The following is a 22,379-nucleotide window of genomic DNA, read 5'->3' as shown; positions in this document are numbered from 1 at the left end:
AGTCATTTCTTTTGCATGTTTAACTATTTTACAGCAAGGCTGCTTGCTGTATAAAATATGAATGTATGTGTGTGTGAGTGCATCTACAACTTGCATCCATTTTAATTATGCCTGATTGTGTTTGATAAACAATTTTCAAACAGGTTTTAATTTAATTTTTAGTACGTCATGAACATGCCTGAGGATGATCCTCGTCGAATGGAAGAAATTCGAAAATATGCTGCCATTTATGGACGGTTTGACTGTAAAAGGAAGCCAGAAAAACCTCTTACTTTACATGAGGTAATTATAATATCTTATATGAAAGCAAATTAATGTATAAACAACTTGTCAGAATACATTAAAAAAAGTTATGGATGTAAATATAAAAATAATGTAAATAAGAATAAAAACATAAAAATAAAGGACCAGAGTATGTCTGCCAGGGACAAAACTGTATGACGTTGGATGATGTCTTGGAGAGATTAGGCAAGGCTCATGGGATAAAATTTTTTTCAGTGTGGTCTGTGCTTGTTAACAGGAGAGACTGCTTCTACATAGATAAGATATGCTTAAATAGAAGGGATGCAAGAATATTTGCTGATGCTATCAAGGCAGTGTTAGGTGGGTTGGAAAACTGCTAGCATGGGGGGATACACAGACTAATAGATTAACAACAGCTGAAGGCAGAGGGGGAAAGCATTTCTTGCATTGCTTCTTTTGGAACATGCAACAAACCAGAAAGAAAGGTACCAAGGATTTCAAGGCCTGCTGTGAATCATCGTGGAACAATGAAATATAGGGGCTGTGTTAGAGTAACTGAGAGTAAGAACAGATGCATGTATACTTGTATGCACACCGATGCTAAGAGCATAGTAAATAAATTTGATGAATTTTAAATGCTGGTCGAGACATCAAATGCAGACATTGTTGGGATATCAGAAATATGGTGTCACTCAGATATAAGGAATGCAGAATTTGGATATGGGGAGTACAATGTGTACAGAAAGAACAGACAAGATAGGAGGGAGGGGTTATGCTCTTTGTTCAGAAGCACATAAAGTCTAAGGCAGTGCATCCAGTTGACATGGGCCAGTGCAATGTTGAGTCTGTTTTGGTGTGACATAAGCACTGGGAAAGCAAAAATGAAAGTAGGAGAGTGTTATAGGCCTAATGACTCTGAGGAGTACAATGAACAGCTATACATGGAAGTGGAGTGGATCAGTAAATCAGAATGTCTTATTGTGGGTGATTTTAACTTTCCAGATATTGAATGAAAATTGTAGGTTGGTCATTCACACACAACAAGACTTTTTAGGATTAATCAGGTGACAATTTTCTACAACAGCATGTTAGAGAGGCAATAACAGAACATAATACTCTTGATCTCATTATCTCATCTCAATCTAAGGAGGTCCCCTTAGATTGAGATGTGCAAATGTATTCCCAGTTCACAAAGGGGGATCGAAGGGTGACAAAAGTAATTATAGACATGTTAATTTAACTTGTGTTCCATGGAAAACAATGGAGTCACTCGTTAAAGAAGTAATGCAGGATCATCTAGACAAGATGGTAATAATACTTCTAACACAGCATGAGTTTGTTAAGGGGAAGTTTTGTCTGACCAATTTGATTGGATTTTATGATGCAGTCACAAAGGAACTGAGTGCAACAAATAATTTTGATATATACTTGGATTTTAAAAAGCTTTTAATACTATTGCACATAATAGACTGCTGTACACAGTGGAGCAGTGTGGAATTAAGAGCGAGTTATAGCTGTGGATAAAGCATTAGCATAGGCACATGATGCAAGAAAGAAAGCTTATATAGCATCAGCCAAAAAAAAAAAAAAAAATCCCTTATTTCACCCATCCACTTGCTCCAAATGTTTGTCAAGTTCTGCCTTGAATCTATTTAAGCTATCAACTTCTACAACGACAGATGGAAGTTTGTTCCAGCAATCAATCACCCGCTGGCTAAAGGCAAACTTCTGCACATCTATCCTACAACCGTCTTTCCTCAAATTGAATTTATGCCCTCTCAGGCAATTATTCTGAGCAAGGGGAAGAATCCCATCCGCATTGAGCATGCTCAAACCATTCAAGGCTTTATACACCTCAATCAGATCACCTTGCAGGTACCTAGTCTTCAGACACTGTAATTTGCAAAAAATAAGCCTTTCTTCGTAAGAGCAACCCTTTGTTCCATTTCCTAATCTTGTTGCCTTCTCTGTACTTGTTCCAACAGCTCTACATCCTACTTAAAATGAGTCTACAAAGAGCAGTGTCCACTGATTACCACTCTCTGTCTTCTCCCACTCAACCATCCCTTTATCCATAGCAGCAATTTGCCTCCAATGCCACACACTGCTCCAATTTGTGCAGCAGTCTTCCATGGGCAACAGTATCAAAGGCTTTTCTAAGATCCAAATATATGATATCAAAGTTATTCTTTGCATCCAGTTCCTTTGTGACTACATCATAGTATCCAATCAAATTAGTCAGACAGGACTTCCCCTTAACAAACCCATGCTGTGTCTGAGCTATAACTGAAGTCTTGTCTAGATGATCCTGCATTGCTTCTTTAACCAGTGCCTCCATTAATTTCCCTGGAACAGTAGTTAAACTAACAGGTCTGTAATTACCTATGTCTCCCTTTGATCCTCCTTTGTGGATTGGGGTCACATTTGCACATCTCCAGTCCATGGGTACCTTCCCTGAGTCCAGGGAAGCTCTCATAATTATGGCTAAGGGTTTGCTTACTTCCTTTGCCGCCTCCTATAATATAACTGGATAGATTCCATCCACCCCAGGTGCCTTTCTTGTGTTTATCTTCAACAATTTCTCCTCCACTTTATCTCAGTTATTACAAGATTATCTAGCTTACTGCCAGAGTTGAATAATACACCTCTGGCATTCCCCTCCCTGAATAACTCCTCATGTGTGAATGTCGATGCAAAATATTAATTTAGTTTGTTAGCTACCTGAGCAGAATCATCAACAGTTGAATCATCGATATCAAGTGGACCAATCTGATTCATCCCCTTCCTTCTAGAGTTTACATAAGTAAAGAACTCTTTGCTGTTTTTCTTTGCATCCTTTGCCAAAGATTTCTCGTAATCTGCCTTCGCCTGCCTAACCTCCTTTGTAACTTTTTTACAGATAAGCTTATATCTATCATAGCCTTCTGTGTCACATGTTAATTTATATATACCTCATGCATTTTTCTTCTCTGTCACATGTCTAATTAGTTCATCTGACATCCATTTAGGCCTAAATCTTGAACATGAAACTTGAATATGAAAAGCCTAGTAGCTTCCAAGATTAATTCTTTGAATGCTTCCCATTTTGAATATGCTGTTGGTAACATCATCAGTGGTTCCACCATATAGAATTTAAATACTGTCTCAGACCACCATAGTTACCTTTTCAAAAGCAAAAACCCTTCCCTTTACTCTTGATGGTAAAGGGATGGTTGAGTGGAAGAAGACAGAGAGCGGTAATCAATAGACACTGCTCTTTGCAGACTAACGTTATTAGTGGAATTCCCCAGGGTTCAGTGTTGGGCCCATTATTGTTTTCTGTATTTATATATCATTATCCTGTAATGATATTGATTAAGGCATATCAAACTTAATGTTCAAGTTTGCAAATGATGCAAAGGTTGGCAGGGTGGTTAATTGACAGTAATGGCAATATGCTACTGTAACAGGATCCTAGTAAAGTTAGGCAGATGGGATGAGAAATGGCAATTGAAGTTTAACATTGACAAATGCAAAGTACTGCATATGGATAGCAATAACCCCAGAGTAATATACCAACTATGTTACTACACTCAGGGTAGTGGAAAATGAAGAAGACCTGGGGTAATTGTGCAGTCAGATATGAAGTTTTCTAGGCAGTGCAGACAGATTGCTAGGATTGCTCATAGTGTTTTGTCAATGATATAGAGAAATTTTGCTAGCAAGGATAAGGAGGTGATTATAGCATTGTATAAGGCAATAGTCAGGCTATATATTGAGTACTGCATACAGGTCTGAATGCCTCATTTTAGAAGGATGTAAAGCTGCTGGACCCAAGTACAGAGAAGGGCAATGAGAAAGGTGAGAGGAACAAAGGGGCTGCTCTTACCAAAAAGGCTCAAGTCTGCAAATTGCAGAATCTGGAGACTAGGCACCTGCATGGTGATCTGATTGAGGTTTTTAAGGATTTGAATGGATTGAAAAAGCTCAATGCTGATGGGATACTTCCTCTTGTTCATACTACACACACATGTGTGGCCATAAATTCAAATTGAGGAAGGACAGTTGCAGAATAGATGTGCAGAAGTTTGCCTTTAGCCAATGGGTGGTTGATTGCTGGAACAAACTTCCATCTGTTGTTGTGGAAGTTGATAGCTTAAATAAATTCAAGGTAGAACTAGACAGACTATTGGAGGTAATGGATAGGTTGAAATGGGAAGAGGGTTTTTTTTTTTTTTTTTTTGGCTGATGCCGTATAAGCATGCTTTCTTGCATTATTTGCTACTACTAATATCAAGAATTTATCTGCTGAAACCTCATCTTGTTAGAACTACAAGACTTCCATGAACAAAAACCCCAATGATATAGCATTTCAATAACTGCTGACCTCACCATAGGCCTGAGCTTGAGTGGCTGTAATCCCTTACTTTGGATAGTTGATAACAGAACACTTAGGTACTTACCAAGCCAAGGTGTGAGAATGAGAGGAAGATGCTTACTGAACATCCCCAGACAGTGCCCTCTTATTCTTTCTGAATTTAATGCAGCATAGTGTAAAATAACTATTTTCATAATTTCTTCATATATTCTCCTTTTCTATACATACTGTATATATTCTCATTTTCTATACATACTGCATATATTCTCATTTTCTATACATACTGCATATAATTTTGATTTAATTAATGAAATTGTAAAATTTAATTACAAGTAATTGTTAATAACTTACAGTAATTAATTATTTTTAATATATACTTTTTTGATTACGTAATAATTCACAGTAGTGATGCATAGTAGTTAGTGATTAGATTGTGTAAACATGCAAAATGCAAATCTTAATGGTATTTATGAATATTTGGTATAATTTAATTTTTAACATTTTTGAAGACTCTACCAGCAATGGGAAAGTTACCCATTATGCTCATTGCTGTTGAGAAAATCAGACACCTGACTTACTTATTTCAATGAATAGTCTCAGTGAATATCCCACATATAAAAGTTAAGGTATTCTTTCAAGGCAAGTCCTAGAGTTCGGCCCGAACAAAGGGACTGTTCTATATTTAGATTTGGGATCCATTTCACCTGCTGCACCTCCCCCCCCAAAGGGTATTACACAGACTTAATGCCCTCCTCGGCTTGCTCAATATCTGGAAATGATATGATCACATTCAGACTACTTTTGATATGTAGCATGACATCTCCCCTGCCTCTTTCACTTCCTATCACTCTCCTATACAACATTCCAAATTGAAATTAAAACTCCTATATTTCAGTCTGACATCATGTCTCCTTTATCCTTTTATAAACTACAATCCTGATAATTTTATATACACAGGCTAAATTATGTCCTCTTATAATTTTTTACTACCCTGATACATTCCTTGTGCCTCTTTAAAATAAATAAATAAATAAATTTTTTATTCACACTCTGGGACAACCACATAAAGTCACAGGAATTCATAATATAGAAAGAATACAAGAACATTATACCATATTTAGTAGTCATGAGGGCTTTATGACCATGGTCACTCAAAGCACATACACTTTTTTGCCTTTGTGCTTGACCACTGAGCTACAGAGGCCTAATTATGACTTTTCTGGTACCCTAACTGTTGGGAACTTGCATGTCTATTCCTTTGTCTCTTTTTATACAGTTTTTCCAGGTTACAATAACCCTCAAGAAGCATAAAGTACAAAAAAGAGTTAGTGATAACTTCATTACTAACTGTTTTTGTTCTTCATACTTTTCCACCCCGACATTTAGCAGTTTTCTGAACTGTTAATACTTCCTCGATTTCGATAGCATTATAAACTCCTGCACCTCTTCTATTCAAGTGGATTCCATTATTAATAAAAAAATATAACTTCTACAAACTAGCACAGGTCATACTAACTAAAATCTCCCTATGAATCTTACAGAGTACTTTAAGTCTAGAAATAAATTACAAGACTTTCGTCATATAATCTTTCATGTTCTGTCTGAGCAGGATTACAAAGAATTACATTATGACCTAACTCATGGCACTTTTTCAGGATGACCTTATATTTTTGAGAAAACAGAGTATCCATGTGAATAACCGTATATCTTTTAGTTTCCTTAGTAACTGACAGCTTGTTAGATGTAAGGGGAACTGGTTAGTATCTCTGCATTTATATCAAAGAGTGTTTCTAGTTTCTCTCACAATCAAACCCCCAAGTAAAACTATCTCATCTCCTCCATTCATACCTGAATTACACATAACATTGTTTATGAAAATTATGTATAATTTTACATAGAATAATAAGGATATAATGAAGATATTATACTTAAACTATACATAACATTGTACATGGAATTAATTAGGCATATGAATACCTAAAATTGAGATGAAAAAAATCTATACTAAAACAAGTAAATCACAGATTCCTGGCATTCTGTAAAAGTTTATTATTAGACTGTAAGCAATATTTAAAACATAAATCCATTCTGGAATTTTTATATAAATTGTTTACATACTTAGTTAGTTTCATAGTTATTAAAAAATAAAGTTAACATTTTAATTTTAAGTGGTTTATTTATTTAATCTGTAAACTCTATTCCCACTGGTATATGTTCTCATTTACAAGGGTGGTACGGAAAGTAAAGAGTACATTTATTTTACACAAAAAAGGAAGTTACAAAAATTGAAATAGATATACTCAGAAATATTTGGACACTATCATTCTTCCACATAATCGCCCAAATATACATGCATTTCTGCTATTGCTGGAGAAGGGTACAAATACTGTTGCAGTAGAACTTTGTTTCATTTTCAACTCCTTGACCACATATGCATGGCTTCTGCATCCTTATTCTGTTCATTGTTATTGTTGCTCATATGTTCTCATAGGCAGCACTGAAATGGCCTCTTAATTAGCATTAGTATTAAAGCACATTAGATAATTTATAAAGTTTCAGTAAGTATACTTTTTGCATTGTTGAAGCATGAATGTTGTATTGTTCTTAAGTTCTTGTTCAATCATGAATGTTATAATGTTGTTAAGTTCTTTTTAAACATTTTCATTTCATTTATACTTTAGGTGTCAGTGAATGAAGCTGCAGCCCAAATATGTAAACACATTCCTGCTCTTTTAACAAGAAGAGATGAGCTGTTTCCATTGGCAAGACAAGTAGTCAGAGACAGTGGTTATCAGTATTCAAAGGGTCATTCTAGGTATATGCATGATATTAAATACACATAATTATTATTACTTTAATGAAATGATATGTCACATCTTTTATTTTATATTTCAAAATGTCATTATTATTCTAAGCATTTATGAAATGAATGGGGCTGAAATTTAACTTTCACCCTTAGCCATCAGACTGTTGTTCGTTACTTAGACATGATGGTATCTGTTTTTTATATTTAAATTAATCATAACTCAAAACCAGAAGTTCTCCTAAAATATCAGATAACCATTTATCTTATTAATATTCTAATTATATAGAGTGATCCAGAAGTCATGCAGTCCCATTGTTTAGTTGGCTTTGTATATTTGTGCAGCAGTGCTGTAATTAGGATGTAAACATCCTTCTGTTGCCATTTTGCCAACAAATGGCAACAGAAGGATGTTGTTCAGCATGACAGTCAGTATGGTGTGGTGTCACATGTCCAGGGTTTGCACTGTTAGAGCTTTGTTTATGGCAGGAGCAAGATGCCATTTTCCCAGGTGCAGTTGTTCATACAATATTTGTTAATATTTGAACAGTATTTTGCAACACATTCATATGCACAGGTTGCCAAAGTGTTTAACATGAAATATCCAGATGTTGCAGTCCCTCATATGACAATGATAACAAGACTTGGAGCCATTTTCTTGAAAGTGGGACTGTTTGTGACAAGAAACAGAGTGGAAGATTGTCCATTTTGAGTGACACTAAAATGGATAACTTGATGGAAATGTTGTAGTGATCACCTTTGGAAATGTCTCAGGGAAACTTGTAGTGTAATAAGGATTGTCATATGGAAGTTTATGTAAGGCTATGAAATAGTTACACCACCATCTATATTGTCTTCACTTTTTTAAAGAATTGAATAAGCTGGATCAAGGAACATACCTTCTCTATTTTAAATGGTTTTAGGGTCTCATTGACAAACATGAAATAGATAAACTTGATACATAGTACATTCAAAAAGTTCCTGGAATCACATGCTGGTTTGCACTACAGTCGTAAGATTTCCTTTATGTGCATGCATGCCAAGTGGGAACTGGCTTAACTACTTAACTCGTGTATCACAGCTGATTGATTGCAGAATATCACGGTTTGAACAGCGTGCTGATATCAAGTTCTTTAAACTTGTAAAAAGTCCTACAGAGATGCTGCAAGCATTACAGATAGTTTATGTAGATGAAGCTTTGAAGAATACAGCAGTTTACAAGTGGTTTAATTGGTTTAAAAACAGACAGGAAACACTGGAAGATGAACCTCATAGTGGATGCCCTTCAATGTCACAAAATGAAAAAAATGTCACGAAAATGAAGAAATAATAGGCAAATGACTGTTGTTGAGATTGCTCATGAAGTTGGACTATCTGTAGGCACAGTATACACAATCCTGATGCAAGATTTAGGCATGTTTGTGCAATGTTTATTCCATGCTAGCTGTCAGACGATTAAATGGACTGTAGGAAAGCCATTGCAGGTGATTCGTTCACAAAAATGTATGCAGGATCTGCTTCCTAAGAAAAGTGGTCACTGGTGATCAGAGTTTGGTGTTTGCCTACAACCCAAAGACCAAGGTGGAATTATCCAAATGGCACACAAAAATGTCCCCACTGCCCAAGAAGTCTTATGCAACAAAATCTTATGTCAAAGTCTGATAATTTTTTTTGACAATGAGGGCATAGTACACCACAGATTTGTGACTAAGGGGGAGAAGCCTTAATGATGTTTACTACATTGAAGTGTCATGTTTGCATGAGAATGTGAGGTTAAGACGACCTCAAAAATGGAAGGATGGCTGGATCCTGCACTATGACAATGCACCTAGTCACATGGTGATGGCAGTTTGGCTGCAAAAACTAATCACAGTCATGCAGTAGCCTCCCTACTCCCCTGACCTTGCACCTTCTGACTTCTTGCTGTTCTCTAAACTGAAAATGTGGCTTCGAGGTTCATTTTGCTACAGTGGATGACACCAAACAAAATGCCAAAGCTGCCTTATGTGCCCTGAAAGAGCATGATTTTAGACACTTTGAAAACCTGGGAAGATGGTTGGAAGTGCAGAAGGAAGGTATTTTGAAAGTAATTAAGTTAGTAAGTCCAGCTGTTCACTCAATAAACTTTTATAGTAAAATTCCAGGAACTTTTTGAATATACTTTGTATAGTCTTCTTCACTGACAAAGCATGGTTCCATCTAAGCAGGTATGTGAATATTCAAAACACTAGGTTTTGGTCCGTAGAAAACCCAACCCAAGTACACATGGGTTTTCTCTGGACTATAAGAACCCATGCACTCTCAGGAGATCACATCTCCACCTGATAGATCCCATTTTTTTTGAAACTATAGTGAATGGTGCTATATACCAAGACATCACACAGTCATTTCACCCCTTGAGGTGCATGAACACAATCATTGGGTTCAGTAATATGGTGAATGTGCCAAATTTACTGAACCCATGTCATTTCTGCAAGAGTAGTTTGGCAGTCATCTAATTTTTAGAGGACTGTGGTCATCTATGTCAACTCTAGATTTTTTCCTTTGTGGATATCTGAAAGGAGAAGTTAATGAAAATCTCCTGGAGTTGATGGTATATATCCAGTAATTTTGAGGGAGGCTACCAGGGAGTGTATTGAGCCATTGAAGTTTTTTTTGATTGAAGAAGTGCCAATATATCACCAATACATAGGCGCCTCCGTAGCCAGATGGGCAGGAGCAGCAGTGTGTAGCACACGCTTCTTGATTAGACTGGGGTTCGAGCCCATGACCACCAAATACAGAGGATGCGGAAAGGTCAGGGAATGACCACCACATATCCCTGGAGCAATATGGCCTTAGTTGCTAATGCTCCTAAAAACCAAATAACATATAACATCACTAATACATAAAGGCAGTTCTAAGAGCAAAGTTAGTAACTACAGACCGGTTAGTCTGACTTCATTGGTAAGAAAACTCATAGAAACAGTAATTAAGAGTGCAATCCAGTAATATTTATATAGATGTGGCATTCTGAATAACAAACAATGTGATTTTGTTAAGGGAGAATCATGTTTAACTTACTTAGTAAGCTATTTTGAAACAGTTACTCAATGTAGGAAATTCATTGCTAAAATTCAAATAAACATAGTTTATTTGGATTTGAGCAAAGCATTTGACTCAATCCCTCATGAGAGGTTATTGTATAAGCTGGAACATGTTGGAATTACTGGAAAAATTCTAAGATGGATTGCTAGGTGGCTGCAGGGTAGAAGAGGGTTTATTCTCCAGATTGGTATAAAGTCAGAAGTGGGGCCCCCCAGTGATCAATTCTTGGACCACTGTTGTTTCTGATTTTCACAAACAATATCAACAATGGGATAGGATAGAAGGTTTGATGTCAAAATTTGCAGATGGCATAAAGATTGGTTGATTAGTTAATGATCAGTACCAAGCAGCGCTTCTTCAGGATGACTTGAACAGGCTAAAAGAATGGTGAGAAAAGTGGCAGCTATGTTTTAATGCAGCAAAATGCAAAAACACTTGGGGAATAGCAACTCCATAAAAAAATTATACACTTGGTGTGGTTGAATTAAAAACAGTAGAGGAAGAAAGGGATCTGGGAGTATTTTGAATATTCACATACAGGTAGACATGAAGTTTTCTGAATGGTGTAAACAGACAGCTAGGAAGGCCTGTAGTGTCCTATCAATGATTTATTGAACATTATCCTGTAGAGATATGGAGATCAAATTGCACTAGGAATAGAAAGCCACTTAATGTTGAAATGGAGCATTTACTTCTACTTTGGATTGAACTGTAATAAAAAAAAAAAAATCCCAATCAGTGTGGCTAGCATTCAGGCCAAATCGTTGAAGTTAGTTACCACATTGAAAGAAAAACGTTAATTACAAGGAGACTGAAGAAGAACCTTTTACTGCCAGTTGTTGTTTATTAGTCGTTGGCGCATCGGCTTCTGTGGCCATAATGCACTTACTGCCAGTAAATGCTGGTTTCGTCATTTCAGAAGTCGGCATGAATTGATTAATGTTAAGCTATCTGGTGAAGCTGCTAGCGCAGATAAGAATGCTGCTGTGAAATTTGCATCCAGATTCCAAGGATTAGTTAAGGCAAGTGGTTATTGATGATCATCAAATATTTAATGTTGATGAGACAGGTCTTTTTTGGAAGGCAACCCCATCAAGAACTTATGCAACAAAAGATAGGATCGCAAAGTGGCCATAAAAGAGTTAAAGATAGATTAACTTTTTTATTAGGAGGCAATGCAGAGGGCAGCTTTAAATTAAAACCTATGCTTATCTATTGGTCTGAGAATCCCAGAGCATTAAAAAATCATAACAAAGAATCTCTACCAGTCATTTGGTGTGCAAATAAAAGGTCATGGGTTACAATAACATTGTTTCAAGACTGGTTTCAATCGTATTTTTGTCCAGTAGTAGAGAGATATTGTAGGCAAAATAATTTAACTTTTAAAGCACTACTACTGTTAGATAATGCTCTGGGTCACACTGATTCTCTTGGGAATTTGAATGAAAATATGCTTTTTACCACCAAACACAACTTCATTAATCCAGCCAATGGACCAAGAAGCTATTTCACAACTTTTAAAGCCCATTATCGTAGATGGACTTTCTGATAGGCTATTGATGCTACAACTGGAGATCATGCAATTTCTTTAGCTGAGTTTTGTAAGAAATATGACATAAAGCATGCAATTGAAAACATTCAGGCATCATGGCAGGAAGTAACAGCAAGTAATATGTGTGCAGTATGGCAGAAACGTTTACCACACTGTGCAAATAACTTTGCAGGAATTGAATCGAACATAAATGGAGTTATAGAAGAAATAGCTGACCGTGGGGATGTCGACACTGCTGCCATTTGAGAGACTGTAGATATGCAGACAGAGGAACTTACGAAGGCGAACTTATCAACATAAATGAGAGGAAAGTGGTTGTGACAAAAAGGATGAAGATATCCAGAGGAAGTGATGCCGGCAAAAAACCACATTAAAGGAACTCTTGGAGATATTTCATGACATTGAAAGTGCAAAGGATAAAATGTTGGAAGCTGATCCAAACTTAGAAAGGAGTATGACAATTCGCCAAGGCATAGAAAAGATGCTCGCTCTGTATTGTAAGTTATACAACGAGAAGAAGAAGGCAAGCACTGCTCAAACTACTCTTGATAAGTTTTTTTACAAAAAATAAAACACTTTTTAATTCTCAATGTTTCTAATGTTTTAAATTATTAGTGTACTAAATAAATATTAGTTTTACTATTTTTTTCATTTCTCTATACATTTATAACCGACAGTAAGAGTTTTTACTGTTTTGACAAAACTTTTTAAAGGTCACGGAACAATCGTAATTTTTCCCATTGATTATTAAGATCGCTTTGCACGGTTTGAGCTTGCATGGTCATTTTACGGTTCCACACTACCGTGCAAAGCGAGGACTGCCTGTAATAAAACGTTATGAATAAAAATTAATACATTAAGAAATTAATAGATTTAAAAGTGCATATTTTTGTGAAGGCTATATTTTAGCAAATTTAAGCAGCCTAAAGAACTCTTTTAAGATTGGTGGTTAACACCCATCATGAAAAAGTTGACACCTCTGAAATAAAACATCACAGAACTTGTTATTATACATACTGAACTTCATTAAAGGTGTGCTGTTTATGCACAGTATTAATTTTATTTCAGAAATCCCATATGAACATGTGAAATGCCACTTCTTGATTGCTATGCTGACAATCACACTTCTTATTTCACAGAATTCTTCAATATTATCCCCCCCCCACCAATTTGTTTTTCCAAAGAACAAACAAATAGAAAATATTTACCAGTTTTAAATTACTTCTGAATTGTTTGTTTCTGAATAGATTGTCCTACTCTGAAAACATTACTTGACGTACAATCTGAAGTGACATTTCTCATGGTCATGTTGGATTTCTGTGATAAAAAATTTTCATCTATCATTTCTTTATATTTATCCAGCAACATTTTTAGAAATATGCTAGAGGCTTTGCTTAAGGGATTGTAACTGGTCTCTGATAAACTGAAAGGAAGCTGGAAAAGAAATTGCTGTAGTTAAAAAGTGAACAGAGTACCTCAGACTGATGAAATATATCCAATTTTATTAAAAGGTGCTATAAAAGAGATAATTGAACCTTTAGCTATAATACTGAGAACATCTTTAGATTCAAGGGATTGAATCTACAGATTGCAGATGTGCAAATGTATCTTTTATTTAACAGTGGTGGTTCAAATGGTGAAGTGGATAACTACTTTAAACTTGGGAAAAGTGCTACAGATATGCTGCAAGCATTACAGAAAGTTTATGGTCAAACTTAAAAATTTATCTTTAGGTTTGATTTCTGTGCTAGGGAAAATGATGAAGTTAATAGTTAAAGAAGTTGTGCAGTGTCATTGATAGGATTGGAGCAGTAAGGCAATTTCTTAAAGGGAGGGCATGTCTGACCAATCTGATTAGCTACTGTGAGGTCAGAAATGAAGGAACAGAATGCATAGAATAATACTGACACCATATATTTAGATTTAAGTAAAGCCTTTGATGATGTTCCATATGAATGACTGGACTGATTATTGTATAGATTAAAACAGTATAGCATTAAGGCAAATCACTACTATAGATAAAGGCATGGTTAAGTGGTAGAAGACAAAGAGTACCACTTGACCATTCCTTATTCTCAAAGAGTACTTATAAATGGCTATTGCACTTCATGCTAGGCCCCTTACCATTTTTAATATTTCTTAACGACATAGACATAGGGCTTTCAAGTTTTATGTTTAAGTTTGCCAATGATACAAAGGTATTCAGGGTAGTTAATAACAGTAAATAGGGTGTGCTATTTCAAGAAGGGCTACATAAACTAGATACATGGGCTGAAAAATGGCAATTGATGTTTACAAAAAGATCCTAGTGTAATTAGTTAGTTAATTGTACACTGACATCAAGCACTTTAAGCAGAGCAAACAGGCTGCTAGAAGGGGTATTGTCAACGATATACAGAAACTTTGCAAACAGAACAAAAATGTTATTATCCCTCGTATAAAGGATTGGTTATGCCACATTTAGAATACTGCATACAGGTTTGGAAACCTCATTTTAGCATGAGCATAGATCTGTTGGAAAGGGTGCAGAGAAGAGCAATGAGAGTAACTGGGTGGGCGCCTCCGTAGCCAGGTGGGCAGGAGCAGCAGTGTGTAGCACACACTTCTTGATCAGACCGGGGTTCGAGCCTGTGACCACCAAATACGGAGGATGCAGAAAGGTCAGGAAATGACCACCGTATATCCCCGGAGCAATATGGCCTTAGTTGCTAATGCTCCTAAAAACCAAATAACAACATAACAGTAACTGGGTGCACAAAAGGATATTCTTATCAGGAAAGACTGGGGTTCTGTAAATTGCAAAATCAGCAAACTAGTTATCTGCATGGTGATCTGATTAAAGTGTATAAGATTTAAAATGCTTAAGGAAGCTGAATGCTAATGACATCCTTACTCTTTCTTGGATGACACACACAAGGGGACATAAAATTTAAATTGACAAAAAGTAGTTGCAGAATAGATATCCACTTATGTGTTGTGGAAGTGAGTCATATAAATAAATTTTTTAGTTTAGGTAAATTATTCAAAGGAATGAATAAATGAAATAGTTTATTTATTTTATTTTATTTTTTTTTGGCTGGTGCTTTGCTTCCTTGTATCATTTTAATACTGGCTCCAGCAATAATGCTACATGAGATTTTTTTCCCTTTGTACAGTACTCTTGGATTAACCTCTTAATACATCTTAACCAGTCATAGCAAGTCCTCTTGCACATATGATACCAGGTAGAATATAGAGCAGAAGCCTTCAGTCCTTCTGCCTGTACTGTATTAGTAACAGCATTCAAATCTTTCATGATTATGCCTAATTACAGGCATTTGCCTGTGATTTAGGCATAATGCCTGATTAATTATGCCTGATTCATTATGGAATTCAGAAATATCACAAATTATTAAGTAGTTCTTGTTTATACTCCGGCATGAACACCAGGTCAGTGGAATTTACAATAAATCATCAGTACAAACATTAATCGTATTTAGTAGTTATGGGCTTGAACCCTGGTCTATTCAAATTTCACTCTTGCCCTTGACCACTCAGCTAATCAGGCCTACTGTTATATGGGAGTTTAACTTATTCAGTGTAATATTTTGTATGCAGTAAAATTCACTCGATAACAACAATTTGTCGTTTAATCAGTATTATTCACATTTCAAATTAATTCATCAAACATAAATATTTATTATGTTAAAATCTCTTTGTTTTTAATTTCAGATCCCAACTATATGGCAAATCATTTGATGAAGAAACGTGTAAAAGGTTACGTTTAGATTCAAGTCCTGGTCAAGCTATAGACAAAGCACCACTTGAAGAAGAAAGGAAGAAAAGACAGGTATGTAGGTAGCTAAAGTACCAGTTTTCTTGCCACATTAACTCATACTTGGCATTTGCATTTTAATTTTGAAGAAAGCAAATATATAATTGCGTATCATGTACAATACAAAAGTCATTACATTTAATAGCATAATATTTTAAGTTTTTAAAATTATGTTAATAAAATAAAATCGTTGTATGCATCATCAATCTAGAATTTCAGAGATATTGTTAAACTAAAATTTAATGTAAAATTGCTTGTTTTGACCTATTATTTTCATTAATCATCCATACACAGTATAATATTCCCTTTAAACACATATAGATAGAATTCAACTCCTTTTTTTTTAAACAAAAAAAAAATTAAAAAAAAAAAAAAACAAAACAAACAAGAGTTTAAACAACAAAATTAGCCACTTATTTGCATATTGTGCATATATATATACAAATATAAAATAAATGTCCTTGATAAATTACACTATTAAATACCAGAATACGAATGTACCAGTATATTCTTATCTTGATATATAATAAAAAAAATATATTTAATTTTTTAATAATTACATATATTTTTTTAATAATTACACATTCTTGTCAAGTTTTCAGAGTACAGTCAGTCCTCGTATTGCACGATAGTTGTGTTCCTAGAAACCCTCGTGCAATGCAAAATCGTGCAATATAAACAACAGGCCCTATGGGAAAATAGGGTTAGGTCCCGACCACCCAAGATTGAACACACATTTGTAACCAAAACATTACCAAACACAATAAATAATTGTAATAAAATACTTACGTATTTTATTACGACTATTACGTAATAAAATATTGCTACTGCTTTTGCTTCTATCATAAGCCAACTTGTTTTTTGTTTGATTTTCTATACAAACAGATGACAGATTTTCCATCTCTTCCAATTCTTTGTGTTTTAATCTAATGGATTTTAATTACACTTTGAGTTGTTCCTGCTATGAAAGTTTTTTTCTCTGCATTGCCTCATTTAGGCCTGTAGCATGTGCAATATCACACGGTCTTTCATTTTGCTCAAAGCGTTTCACAATTTCATATTTTTTCTCTATCGACAGAGGCCGACTGGCCATAAGCTTTACCGGGGAAACCCCGGTGGGCCAGAAGCCAGTGTGATTTTGGCCATAAACGCTAGTATGAGGCCACTACAAATTTTCTCGGGTAAGAATTTTTGATCCAGTCCGCCTCTGTTTATTGATATTGCTTTTTTTTCCCTCTTTGAATCTGTAGTGTCTTCACCAGGACGCTTCCTGTTCACACCTTTTAAGAATTTTACTCATTTTTAGGGAATAAAGCACAATTACAAAACGAAGAGGCAAGCTTGATACACATAAACAAAGCTGCACGCATGTAGCAACTGAATAAACAACACCATAAAGGCAGAGATACACTATTAACACCTCACATTTTACTAAAGCACATTTCTAGGGGTTACTACCATAAAACAATAAAAACAATTTCCAGTTGCGTTTCTGCTAGTGAAATCTGTTATAAACTGGTAGTAAACTCGATCTAATTGCATTTGCGATTATACCGATAGCTGGAATTGTGTTGGTTTTTACATTATTATGGTGAAATGTGTTTCCCCTTCATTGATATAAAAAACATAAATACATTTTCAGAATCTTCTCTTCATTCCTATCATGTTGCGTTCCGTTGGGGTGATTCTGCATTCGACTGCCATTTCTTGTAAACACAAAGGCGAATCGTGCATAAGCGAATTCGGTTCATGTTATATAAGATATCTTTCTCCTATTTATAAATCGTGTATGATCGAATTCTTGTAGTGTAAACACGTGTTATATGAGGACTGACTGTACTTTTTTATATAATCTGTGGAGGGGCAACAGAGAATACTCTCATGAACTATTTTTAAGCTCATGAAAGGATTTACATATTAATTTACATATTAATGCCTTAAATACTACATTTTTATTTTCCATCCCTTCGTTTTGATGAACTTGCTGCATTTTTTAAAATATTTCTGTAGTTGAAATTGTTTCAGTATATATATATATCATTATAACAGTATGGTAATTGAAGTTATTTACATATTAGGGTGTTCTTTTGGTGTCTGCTACATAATGATATAGTTTGGAAAGAAAAAAAATTCAGGGTTACTTTGTAATTTTATGCTTAAGTTTTAGACTTACAATTTATGTAGTCTCAAAAAAAAAAAAAAAAAAAAAAAAACTGTTTTTTGGAGATCGTTGTATAAGTTGTAACAAAGTATAAGTATGTTTGGAAAATTTAGTAACAGATTTAGCATGCATGAAGATGATCTTGAAAATAAATGAATAAGGTTTTAATAAAGAAAACTACTTTGTCATCCAGAAAAGGGTTTCATCAAAACAAAATGCAAGTAAATTCCTATCTTGACTAATGCACATGCTTTCAGAAGAGCACCAGTGAGTTATTTGAGAAAGGGAACATACCATATAATTATCCAAAATTGCAATATCTATTTGATAATCCATGTTTAGGAGTGCAGTATTTAAAAAAAAAGAAACTAAAAACAATATTATAGCTGGATTTTGTACTGTAAAGTACACTGACATTCATTTTGTATTCCACTTTCTGAAATGCTAATGGTGATTTTCAAATCAAAGATATCCATAGTCATGCATAATTACCAATATGTACAGATATTTTAGTACAATGATAGTAAAATCATAATACTGTGTATAATGCACTGTTGTTGACAACTGTGCTTTCACAAAAGAAAATATTGTTGATGAAGTGATTGGCAATCAGTCAACCATTGTTTACACAATCCTAGCAGGTGCAAGGACAGGAGGCACCTCCGTAGCCAGGTGGGAAGGAGCAGCAGTGCGTAGCACACGCTTCTTGATTAGACCAGGGTTCGAGCCCGTCACCACCAAATACGGAGGATGTGGAAAGGTCAGGGAATGACCATCGCATATCCCGGAGCAATATGGCCTTAGTTGCTAATGCTCCTAAAAACCATATAACAACAACAGCAAGGACAGGTACTTAGAGATAGTGACAGCCATGAGCTTTCTGCCACTGGCTTTTTCAGAGAAAGGATTACTAACTTGCATAATCTCCATATGTGGGCATTGGAAAACCTTACACTATTAGCTAAGCATCTTTTCAGCATGAGTTCGTTAACATTTGGGCAGGTATTTGGAGTGTCCTCCATAGCCGAGTGATCAGGAGCTGGAATGCAGTAGCACACGCTCTTTGAGTAGAACGGGGTTCAAGCCCTTGACTGCTAAATACTGTCGATCTGCCAACCCACACTGGACCAGTGTGGCAGATTATGGTTTATTTCCCTCAGCATGAATTGTTGAGGAGGATTCCATTCTGCAGTGGGTTGATAATGGCTGCAGTTTACTTTACTTTTTTTTTTTTTTTTTTGGAGTGTCTGTTTGCTGGTTCTGCCCATTCTACTAAATTGTCTTAATGCACATTTGTATGCAACCTTTCTCTGGAAAATGCTACACATTCTCTTAGGCATGCCTCTGATTGCGTGGGGAGTTGAAACATCTGCTTATTGTGGCCACGATGTTAGAGCATGGCTGAATATACACAATACTCCCATATGGATTGGCCAGGGAAATAGTTATGTGGACACCCCTCTCTCCAGCTATCAATCTTACTGATTCTTATGTTGCAGATAGAAATTTTATGTGGAAGAAATCACAATGAGCAACCAGTTAATAGGTTGCATTCAAAATGCTGTTGTTGAAATCTATAGCAATTTCCACCATTGTTTCAAGTTTCTGCATCAGTTCTTGAACAGCGCCTCCGTAGCCAGGTGGGAAGGAGCAGCAGCAGTGTGTAGCACACGCTTCTTGATTAGACCGAGGTTCGAGCCCATCACCACCAAATACGGAGGATGCGGAAAGGTCAGGGAATGACCACCGCATATCCCGGAGCAATATGGCCTTAGTTGCTAATGCTCCTAAAAACCAAATAACAACAACAACAGTTCTTGAACATTGTCAAGCATGCCTTGAGGTGGCCACATTAAATATTTGTTACAAACCTTTTGAAAGCATGAAAGGTACTTCTCAGTTATGCTGATATATTATGTAGTAAAATTTTTATATTTTCAATAAGGAAATTTTGTTACTTGTTGTTTTGTAAGTACCAAAACATTGAGTAAAAAAATTAATAAAATGTTTTTATGAATCTTTATTCACTTATATATACCTGTATAATTATCTAATTTATTACCAGAATTTGGAAAAATATCTGTGCTCTATTACCACTTATACAACCACCTGCAGCAAATGGGATGCAGTATCACAAAACCTTAAAGAAATATGGCTAAGGAATTTGTGCCTCAAAATTACCAATCAAATTATTTCCTCAAATCATGCATTAAATAGAACACTCCATAGATACATATATTTCAGAAAACTTTGTTAACTTTCACCTTTAATTGTTAAGATTGTAATATTCAAGGAGGAAGGTTATTCCAGAGAATGGAAGTGATGCAATGAATAAAGGTGAAAAAAAAAAAAAAAATTATTTCAGTGAGTTTGCTAGGTGATTGTTGCACATCTAATTGGTTTAGAAAAATATGGCAGAATTGCAAATGCCAGTAATTTATGCAGAAATATATGTTTGCGAGAAAGGTGATCATTGATTTATCTGACTGCTGTCTTTTGGATAACGTTGAGAATTTTTAGGGGACACCTTTTAAGATGTGGGAACACTATCCATTGGTAGACAGGGTTTTAGATTGCTACAGAGTGAACAACTACACAGAATAAAATAATTCCAGGAGCAAAAGAGACAAACCCAATAAATTTGGATTTGTCTGAAGGTCAGTGCATCAGTACTTGGCATTAAGACTTGTGCGCTTATACTCCATTATCTACAGTTCTGCCTAAGTTTCTAATATCTTTTGTATTGTGTAGCATCACCTAAACAGACAAACTGCTATACATTTAAAAATCTGAGATACTGGCAGAACAGCTGTTTCAAAGTTTACTGACTTCTAAACAGCCAGAAGGTGGCCTCTATTAGCAAAGATATGTCAAATTGTGTGAATAACGTGTTTTGTGTAAGTGAACAGCCAAGCAGTGTATGAAAGTAAAACTTCCATTTAAACACATAACAGCTATCATGTGTGTTTCCCCCCTCCCCCAGAAGTGGACTGGGTTAACCCTAAGCAGTATAATACTACAGGATAGCAGGGCAATATTTTAATGCAAAAGTGAAATTTAAAAAAAATCAGGAATCAGAGTTTACTACTGCATCAAATGCCTAGAAAAATTAGGCAAATGAGAGAAGAAGTGGCAATTGAGGTTTAATATTTATCAATTCAAGTTACTATATGTGGACAATAGCAATCCCAGAATAACTTATCACACTCAAGTTGGTGGAGAAGGAAAGAGACCTAGGGATAATTGTATGGTCTGAAGTTCTCTGAGCAGTGCAGACAGACTACTAGCACAGCTTATAGGGTTCTCTCAATGGCATATAGGAATCCTGCTAGCAGGAACAAGAAGGTAATTATCCCATCATACAGTGGTTTGGCTGCATCTTCAGTACTGTATAGGTATTTTTAAGCAGGATGTTGGGATGGGTGCAGAGAAGAGCAACAAGATTAGTCAAAGACACAAAAGGGCATTTACATGAAGGACTAGTTCTGCAAAGTGCAGCACTTGGAAACTAAGTAACTGTGAAAAGACATATTGAAGTGTTTAAGGCTTTAAACGGATTCAGTAAACTATGCTGATTGTGCATCCTTATTCTCTCTTGGACAACACTCACATAAGTAAAAAAAAAGAAAAAAAAGAAAAAAAGAAAAAAAGGACAGTTGCAGGATAGGTGTGTAAAAGCATGCTTTCAGCCAGAGGTTAATTGATTGTTGTGACAATTTTTTTTTTTGGTAACGTGTTATTGAGTGCAAGTACCTGCAGTACCTTGCATTTATCAATGTTAAACTTCAATTCCCACTTCTCCATCCATTTATCCAATTTTCCTAGGTCTTGTTACAGTAGTACACTTTTATTCCTGTCATTAACCATCCTGCCAACATTTTTATTGCCTGCAATAAAAATGTTTGCAGTAGAGTCCCTCAAAAAACACTTTGAGGGACTCTACTAGTAATGTTAGTTCAAGAAGAGCAGTGCTCATTTATAACCACCCTTTGTCTTATGTCACTCAATGATCCCTCTATCCATAGCAGTAACTTGCCAGTGTTCCAATTTGTACTGAACTCTAAGTATGTCTAAATTACATTTTGCATCCATTCCTTTGTTACTGCATCATAGTGGGTAATCAAATTGGTCAGATAAGATCTCCCCTTAAATCTATGCTGGGATTTCTGTATAATTGCATTTCTTTCAAGGTGATCCTTCAATACTTCTTTCACCACTGGCTCTATTATTTTCTCTAAAACAGAACTCAATCTTAAGATCAGTAATTACTCACTTTGCCCTTTGATCTTCTCCTCCTTTATGAATAGGAAAGACCATTGCATATCACCAATCTATAAGTACTTCCCTTGAATCAAAGGATGC

The 22,379-nt window shown here is 35.5% G+C and overlaps 1 protein-coding gene across 1 annotated transcript in view; it reads left to right on the top strand.

The window, feature by feature from the left end:
* Positions 1-22,379, top strand: part of LOC150075109 (uncharacterized) — a 481,445-nt gene that overhangs the window by 420,168 nt on the left and 38,898 nt on the right. The window contains exons 9-11 of the mRNA XM_090388677.1: positions 163-282; positions 7,282-7,415; positions 15,754-15,871. Coding sequence (XP_090244803.1) covers positions 163-282; positions 7,282-7,415; positions 15,754-15,871 — 372 coding nt within the window. The remainder of the gene's footprint in view (positions 1-162; positions 283-7,281; positions 7,416-15,753; positions 15,872-22,379) is intronic.

This window comes from Mastigoproctus giganteus, chromosome 14, assembly GCF_048544385.1.
Source record: "Mastigoproctus giganteus isolate SK-2022 chromosome 14, ASM4854438v1, whole genome shotgun sequence".
Lineage (NCBI taxonomy): Eukaryota > Metazoa > Arthropoda > Arachnida > Uropygi > Thelyphonidae > Mastigoproctus > Mastigoproctus giganteus.
Note: the sequence above shows the minus strand (reverse complement) of the source record. Positions and strands in the feature narration are given on the sequence as shown.